We start from the raw sequence: 9,018 nt of genomic DNA, 5'->3' as shown, positions 1-9,018 counted from the left end.
TATAATAGAATTAAGATTTAATTAATTCTATTAGGATTAGGAATATATTAAACTAAATTAATTACATATAGAATTAGGACGAAATCATATTTTTTAAGTCCTATTTTGATTAAATTTTAGTTAATCCTATCCCATTCAGGAAAAAAAGGTCTAAACTATGGACACTTTATTATGAATAAATAAGCAATGTGTACCAATAAATGGTGTGTTTTCTTGTTGCTAATAGAAAAAGATATTTGTTCTATTTTCTATTAAGAATAGTATAGAGAATAATACCAAGTTTTTAATTATGCCCGATCCTTTCTGTAATCTATTTGATGTTAATAAGAATAAGAAAGATAATACTACTTAATTAGAGGTTTCAAATAATGTGTACACATATTTATATATTTGTAATTATTTTAAATTTAAACTCAACTAGATTTGTGAGTAACCTTTTATATATGTTTAGGGTAAGAAAGAGACTCCAATGCAAATGAAAATAAAGAAGAAGTCCTATTTTGATTAGGTTTTAGTTACTCGTACGTACCCTACGACCAAACGGAATGATATAATCTAATTGCAATTTCTGAGATCGATTCCTATAAACTATTGAAATTTTATTATGAATAAATAAATTATGTTTAATAAATTAGCTAGTGCTTTTTTTTCAATAAATTTTGTTTTTGTTATATTTTATATTAATACTATAGAGAATAATAACCATATTATTATAAAAATCATAATATGAAAAGATTTGATAATAATATATAATATAATATTTATTAAACACACACATATATATATATATATATATATATGAGTTTTTTTTTGTCGTATAAACTCATGTATTATTATATACTTTACAAACTTGATGGATAATTAGACTTCAAATAAATTTATATTTGAACTATGAGATTTTTTATTTATATTATATACCACTTAAATTTTACAATAAGATATAACAATAAAACTCAATTTCATATATGGACACTTTGATATATAATTAGTTTAGTATATAAAAAATATGAACTAATTGCAGTAATTAACTTGCAATAATCTTACTAATATAATATAATAATAATAATAATAATAATGAAAACATGAATTAATATATTAATAAAATTAAAAATAGCATATACCCTTTTTTTTATGATATCTTGTCTTTAATTTTTGTAAGAATTTGTATTGAGCTATTTGAAATACATCATAAATATATGTCGTGTGATATAATAATTTACCAATTTCTTATAGGATTAGGGATATAAATTCTGATTGAATTAAGTTAATTATTAATTAATTCTATTAAGATTAGGAATGTATTAAATTAAATTAGGAAGATAATAGAGAGTATTGTAAAGAAAGTGTTGCTAGCGTAAGAAATAAGCACGCAAGTATCAGTTTTTCTTTGTTTCAGTTTATTGTGCAATTTTATTCAGAAAACAAAAGAAATTAAAGCAAAAGTAAAATAAAGAAAAGAGTTGCCTTTGAGGCTTCGAGGACAGAGACTAAGGAAGGGACAAAGCCCTTTTGTAATGGACGACGCTACACTGGATAATAGGAACGAGAGTGGCACTAGTTGGGTGAATTTGGTAGTGTTTCTTTAATTGAAATTTCCTTTTTCTGTTTACTTTAAGAGAGAGAAAGTAATTATAATAATTATCATATTTTTTAATTTTCTTTATTGATCAAGAGGGCGTTTGTGATGGGACTACACTCTTTATCTATAAAAGAAAAAAGAAAAAAAAGAATGTCAATATTACTAAGTTATGTGTTAAAATAGCTCAAAAAGTTCAATGAACAAATTTAGGCTTATTCCATAGTATTCACCATCCCAATAAGACCAACAAAACCCACTTTGTTTTGGCCAAAAAGATAAGCCGCAAGCACAAGAGAAGTTTGTAAATAGTCTAAAGTACATCAATATTAGTTTAACACGGTGATAACTTAACTATGAATTAATCACTTATCCACATATAATAATAATGTTAACCAAATGTGCATATTCAGCATGGAATTGCCTATTTCATCCATATACTTATAGAGCTATGCAAGTGCTTTCACTTGATGTAGAAGACTCGCCAAGAAACTTTGATCGCAAGCGCATCAGCAGCCTGCCGAGATAATTCAGGCCTTCACCTTCCCGGCCTCCACCCCAGAAAAGATCATGTGGGGAAGCTTCAACAAGAACAGATCCAGCAGTTGAGAGCAGCATAGAGTTCAGATGAGGATAAATGGAGAACTTGCATTTTAATGCCTTGTACATCACATCAATTTTGACATTCTCCCAATCAGTTCTCACCTGCGCATCGCATGGATTATCAGCTTCTATAAGATTGCCGGAAAAGCATATGGGATATAATTCCAGCATGCAACGTTCTCCAAAGAAAAAGTTCATGCGTGTATTGGAGTGACAAATTCAGTCATTCTACTCGATGTATGATCTTTACTAAGGAAATAAGAAATGCAAAATCAACAATATTGAATCACAACACTGTCAAACAATTTGAGGCACATATTTTTGTGTTGTTAACATTGTATTCTACATTATACCGACATATCACAAACAATTCCATTTATGAATTTCCACAGAAGCAGCCATTTGTTCCAGCGATGTAACAAGATGGCCAAATTTTAGACATGAGAAAAATTAATGCTGTTCATTGGTTTACTATAGATTGATTATTCTACCAAATATGAATTGAAGTCAGGCCATGAGAATTGGAAAGTTCCAATAGTTCCCCATCATTAGAAATTATGGAGTGCTGTGGTGTAATATATGATTCTAGTATAACTCCTTTTTCCTCTATGTTTTGCTTCATTGCTTAAAGGTAGATATTCATGAGCCTTTGCCCTTCAAAGTCAGAATATACCAGATGAGGATGCTGCCTTTGCATTGACCTTCCCATCCGTGCTGCTTCCTCTGGACTTCTTGCCGATTTTATCTTTTCAGTGCAATATTTTGCATCAGGATTATTCACCCCAAGAAACTTGTGCGCCTAAAATTCAGGGAACTATAAAACAATGTCTACAATTTCGTATAAGAGAAAATAGAACTCATGTTGAAAAGTAAGTACCTGGTAAAAATGCTCTACAGTTGACCATGTGGCATAGTTACCATTATCATCAAGCATTTGAATTGGATGCGGAGAAAAATTTGAAAAAGCTCCATAAGGATCCCACGTCTTATAAAAGAATATGATGCTCGATTCATAAGGAGTGACAGTAGGGTCAATTGCAAAAGTTTCATTCTCTGATGGTATAACTGGAGTCAATTCAGGGATAGGTTGGAGAAATCCACTAATAAGCATATCTGGTCCAACCTGTCCAAGTGCCGAAATGCAACACAATAAAAATGCAGAAATAAATTTTGCAAAACAAAATACAAATTGCATCATCAATTCACACCCATTATCATTTGTTTCCTTCTATTTCAGTGCCAAATAAACCCACCCTAAGGAGAGAATTGCTCAAGGAATAAACGGCTGTCAGATGTATCAAGGAAGTAATGGTGTTTAAAATTCATGTTTCTATCAATGCTGTCAACTTTAGCATCCTTCTGGATGATGCGTCTCCCTTAAGCATTTTAAGATGGCCAGGTATTCGTCACAGTCTATGGATTCAATGTTAACCCAGAAACTGATTACTTTCTGAATAATCTATTCGATCTGCTTCAAATAGTTCAATTTAATAAATAAAATTGCACAGGGTCCATGATAATAACATAAACTAATAGTTAGATCCTCGTCCAAAGATGAAAGGAAGGATTATAAGAAAAAACTGGTTCAGCATTATGAAATGACCAACTGGAACACTGGTTTAAATGGCATTGGTTAGAACTGAGAATAAAGCCAACCAAAGTAGGAAAATAAAGAACCAATTAAAAAGAGGGGGTGGATTAGGAGACAGACTTCCAATATGTTGGTCAGTTCCAAATTCTGGGTAAACTTTTTTCACCTAGATATTTAGAAGTATAACATACTTATCCATTACCTATAGCTGGCTCATTCTCAAATAGGAACATTGAATACAATACTTAAAAGCCAAGTTTGGCATCTTAGCTCAGTATAATATTTAGGAATATAACTGCTAAAAACCCAGAAGGTACATGCATATCATAATACTAATTTAGAGTCTAATGAAAACAATTTACTCGTGAAGACAGGAAAGCAAAGAATCATCACTGACCTGCTCATAGCAAACATCAACCAAATCCAAGGCTTGTGTCATCTCAACCATTCCTAGTTCACCCACAGGAGATGGAGCATTCTTTCCACCAATAATCTTGGGGGCAACAAATGCAAAAACCTGCAACAAGGAGGTTTTTGTAAAAGAGAAAAGAAAATCATTTGAAGTTAAACTCATGTTTGAGTTATAAATACAATACTTCATCTCTTGGAGTAAGCAGTTGCTTAGAATGATACAAGAGAGTGAAATCTTATGCTCAAACTACACTGCTCTTTCAGATCATTATATCTTAGGTGTTTCGCTTAATATTGTGGCAAGGTGAAGATCACACGTGAAAAGAATATTAATACTCCATAATAGACTAAACTTTTAGCATATACGCCTTCTTAGCAGGATTTAAATGTGAAAGTTGTAACAACCATAAATAAGGCCAATCAAGAGAAACAGATGGATTGCATTAAAATTTTATCCTTAAGAGATTACCAGGCAAAGAATAAAGAAGCTAATTGCTGATTCAAAAAGATCGCTGTGCAAAACAGAAGCAAAGGGCATTTGATAAGATAACATGTGATTGAAGGAACAAGCAAAACGCTGTTTGCAGAACAAATTAGGAAATAACATCATGCTGAAAGGCCACACAAGTGCCATATGGCAAAAGGACTGATAGATACTGCACCAGGTTCTAGCAAAGCTGAGATTAAGATCTGCCATCTATATTTGTTGAAATTAACTAACTAAGATGATCATTAAATTTCGATGTGAATTGGAACCTTTTAAGTAAAACAGAGTTGTACTTTCCTATAAGAAAAATATTGAACACAAGATCTCTAGGAAAGTTTTCTCTTTAAAAGGGAAATACCCTCTAAGGCAGGTTTCTGTACACCTGTAAGGAGATGCAAAACAGTCTTGGGAGAGGTAAAATTTATAAGATCAGGAAAAGGATAAACCTTGTGTATAACACCCGCAGAAATAGCAGAAGCTGCCAGTGTTCCTCCACACTCCCACAAAATGGAAAGATATCCACGATCATGAAAATATTCCATAACTTCTCTAGGATTTAAAATTTCAAACTCCACCACTTCAACTCCTTTGGATGCAAGTAGTTTCTGGAAACTCCTTCTGGCACCTCTTTGTGTTACAACTATGGTAGAAACATCACAAACGTCCCAAAGGTTTGCTTCCTCAGGAAGATCAAGTGTTTGTGACATTACAATCCGCATAGGCATGTATTCACCACCATGTCTAGCAGTTAACCGAGGATCTAATTCAAAAAAAAAAAAACTCAATTAGTAGAAAAAATTGAAAAAAAAAAACTAGGCGTTTTCACATCCTGTAATCAATCACATAGAGAAAAGTAGTAATCATACTTACTGTCCCTACGTACAGTATTTCCTCCAACAATAATAGCATCACTTCTGCTGCGCAATTCAAAAACTCGATTCCTTGACTTCCTACTGCTCACCCATGCTGCATGTCCAGAACTAGCAGCAATTTTTCCTGTAAAGCAACCAATATTAACAGATACTCCTTGGTCAAAGCCTCAAGGTCACTCTTGAAGTAATTGGAACTTAATTTAAATAAAAGAGTAACAATTCATTTCAAAAAGATGAATGAATTCACAATTCGCACCATCAAGAGTCATGGCATACTTGAGAACAGAGAAAGGAACTCGAGATGTAGCTCTATGAATCAAAGGAGCATTCACAAGGAGGCATGATTTTCGAGCATCCTATAATTCATCATAACATAAAAGGTCTATAGCTCACTGCATAAAATAACTAAAAGATTTAAAGAAAATCAACTGAAGATGAAAATTAATATTATATTCTACCTCGATAATCTTACTCTGGAGATCCTCTCCAAGAACTTCAACTTGCAAACCATGATTTCGTAAAGCATGTACAGCATTACCTTGAAGATGCCTTAAAGGATGCCTAATACCCACCACTACTCTTGTAATCCCTGCCTAATCTATCAATTTGTCAATTATCTTTTTAATGTTATTAAGTATTCAAAACAAAAATTGAAATTAAAATATATAAAGCAAAACCTGAACAAGAGAAGAGACAGCAGTGTGATCTCCATGGCAATCACCAGGTTCTAAGTTTAGATAAGCAGTAGCGCCTTTACTCCACTCCCCAGCTGCCTCCACTGCTTGAACCTCCGCTGGTTTAGTTCCCTGCGCATATAGATAGCCTTCTCCGGCGACATTCCCCGTTGCTGTGGCTATTACGCAACCGAAATTCGGATGTGGAGAGGTGCAGCCAGCGGATTTATCTGCTAACTCTGCCGCGCGTTTTATGAACGCGGCGTCGCTACAGTGAGAGTGATTGTTGCGGTGGTTGTTATTATTGTAATTCAAAATAGCGTTGCAGATTACAGGTGAAGAGCAGTAACAGTTGGTCGCTAAAGAGAAGGACATTTTATAATTAAAGTTTAAATTATTGTCGTTAAATCATATATACACATCGGATCAAAATGACTCTGATTTTATCCTTCACTATATTTTTCTGTCTCTCACGTCTCTGCGTTTTGGTTTGGAATCCGACTGGCGGAGCAAAGACTACTAATCTGCAACAGTACACACTTAATTAGCTCAATAGACCCGTTTACAGATTCATTGGGTATCCTCTTCTCAAACTCTAAATAGACAAATAGAAATATTATATTTATTTTAAAGTAAATACGAAATTAAAGTGAAATTCATTACTTTGATCATAGGTATACATATATCAAATTAAATAATATTTAATATTTTAAATTTTGATTTCTTTCTCTGAAAGAATTTTAAAAAAATAAAAAAAATAAAGTGCGTTTAGACTACTATAGCTTATCTCTAGGGATGACAACGGGTAGGGTACCCACTCATTTAAAGATATCCGAACCCCAACCCGATTAAATGATACATACCCGAACCCGTCCCAAATCCAAATAGGAATACCCACATACTATCCGAACCCGATTAAAATCAGTTTCAATTAAATAGTTAATAAATATATTTTATAGATATTTAAATAGGTAACGGGTATCCTACCCGTTAAGTACCCGTTTATATGAATATTCGGGTAATTAAATGGATATCCGTTTAACGAACCCGTTTAAAATAATTCAATCCTAAAATATATTAAAAAAAATTAATGAAAACAATACAAAATAACACTGTAAGCTCAAACAACACCCACTAATCCTACAATAACATATACTAATCTTACACCAACACAAGATTAGTCTCTTAATTCTCTAATATATTGCCTAAACCAAGATAATCATCAACTGATATGGAACTGATGTAGTACTGTGATCAAAATTAGCATTAAAAGAATTAACTAATTTTATCATAGAAGTACCCAAACTACTGGAAAAATATATGTCCACCGCAGCAATGGATTATTTGCAAGCATATATAAGTGTTGATGCATCCTTAATTAAGAGGATCATGTTTTGACTAATTAACATATGTATTACTTAATTATCCTTGTCTGTATTATTAATACATGCACAAAACTAAAGAAACATCATGAACTTTTTTAGCATTTACTTTTTAGAGAAGTCCCATTTGACTTTAGAAGATGAACCGTTCTAACTTTCTAATTACCTTCAAACAAACACCAGATTAGCGATTGATTATGATAAACTCATGACATTCTACAAAAAAAAAAAAGCCAAAGAAAACCATATAACTGTCTTAAAACAACAACAATACTTGACCGGCGAGAGGGAGCAGGAGACTGGAGCAGCGGCTGAGAAGACTACAGCTCAACGACGGCAGCCGGTGGCGACGACAGCAGCTAGGGTGCAGACGACAATAGCTACGGCGATGACGAGACGACTACAGCAAGGGCGACGGCAATGGAAGCAACGACGAAGGTGACAGCAGCAACGGCGACGGTAAGGAAGGTTTGTGAGGGTGGAGGCTTGAGTTTGAGATGAGGATAGAATCAGGGCTGAATGTTAATGTTATATTTTTTTAATTTTGATAAAACTACAGAGTTTTATTTAAAATGACATAAATTACTTTAAAACTATATAGTTTTATTTAAAATTATAAAAAAATTATATATATAATATATTCTTTTAATGTATTAATAAAAATTTATCAAATTTATATAGGATTCTCCTATTTTTAAATAAATACTAAATTTTAATATCATAAAAATAAAAACTAAATTATATAATACATTCAAATTTAAAGAGATTATTTTATATTTTTAAATATAATATTTATTAATATTTTATTTTAATAACACAATAAAATTTATTAATTAAAATTAAAATTTATATTCTACTGCATAATATTGTATAAAATTTATTTATATTATATTAATTAGTTAAAAATATAAAATTAGTTAAAATTATTTAATAAACATAATTATTGTCGAATTAGTTTTATGTAATTATAGATTAATAATATTAATACATTATATTGGATATTATAATAATTTTATTGACAAGATTTAGTTTTCTTTTCTCTTAGTATCAATAAGTAATACTTAATTTACTAACAAAATGGTTTTATAATATTCTTTTATATCTTAGTATAATAGTACTATAAAAATATAGTTATGATGATTGATAATGTAGTATTAAATTTATTAATTAATTAACATATATATTACTAATAAATATTATTTAATATATATATATATATATATATATATATATATATATATATATATATATGTCCCATTTTAACAAAAAATTAAAAAAGATTTAGTGGTAGGGTGACCTTCTTTTTAATTAAAAATCTAAAATTAATAAAAAAATTTAAGATTCAAGTCCCATAGGGGACAAAATAATGAGAATATTCTTAACGGGTTTAATAGAGATACTCTACAAAATTACCCATTTAGA

General features: G+C 31.2%; 1 protein-coding gene across 3 annotated transcripts; it reads right to left on the bottom strand.

Annotated features, from left to right (window-relative positions):
* Positions 1-1,771: 1,771 nt before the first annotated feature.
* On the bottom strand, positions 1,772-8,133 carry LOC8274280 (riboflavin biosynthesis protein PYRR, chloroplastic). 3 transcript variants are annotated; one of them, XM_015716779.2, is made up of 10 exons: positions 7,871-8,133; positions 6,218-6,738; positions 5,999-6,133; positions 5,797-5,896; positions 5,539-5,664; positions 5,115-5,428; positions 4,168-4,287; positions 3,057-3,302; positions 2,853-2,978; positions 1,772-2,281 (listed from the first exon to the last, which is right to left on the bottom strand). In XM_015716779.2, exons 2-10 carry the CDS (start codon positions 6,587-6,589, stop codon positions 2,018-2,020), a joined length of 1,803 nt encoding a protein of 600 aa, XP_015572265.1. In that variant the 5' UTR covers positions 6,590-6,738; positions 7,871-8,133; the 3' UTR covers positions 1,772-2,017. The 3 variants fall into 3 exon arrangements, with proteins under 3 accessions (XP_015572265.1, XP_015572266.1, XP_002514838.1); XM_015716780.2 differs by having other exon boundaries at positions 7,876-8,133; XM_002514792.4 differs by lacking the exon at positions 7,871-8,133 and having other exon boundaries at positions 6,218-7,699.
* Positions 8,134-9,018: the final 885 nt, after the last annotated feature.

This window comes from Ricinus communis, chromosome 7 (assembly GCF_019578655.1).
Source record: "Ricinus communis isolate WT05 ecotype wild-type chromosome 7, ASM1957865v1, whole genome shotgun sequence".
Lineage (NCBI taxonomy): Eukaryota > Viridiplantae > Streptophyta > Magnoliopsida > Malpighiales > Euphorbiaceae > Ricinus > Ricinus communis.
The sequence above is the reverse complement of the archived record's forward strand: the minus strand, read 5'-3'. Positions and strand labels throughout refer to the sequence as shown.

What these genes read in the sequence shown, in the direction of transcription:
- LOC8274280 (XM_015716779.2), bottom strand. Translation starts at nt 6,589, where the DNA reads ATGTCCTTCTCTTTAGCGACCAACTGTTACTGCTCTTCACCTGTAATC. An exon ending in GTATGCCATGACTCTTGATG is followed by an intron (nt 5,665 to 5,796) that starts GTGCGAATTGTG and finishes GTTGCTTTACAG; the next exon opens with GAAAAATTGCTGCTAGTTCT. An exon ending in AAAGGCAGCATCCTCATCTG is followed by an intron (nt 2,282 to 2,852) that starts GTATATTCTGAC and finishes TGCGATGCGCAG; the next exon opens with GTGAGAACTGATTGGGAGAA.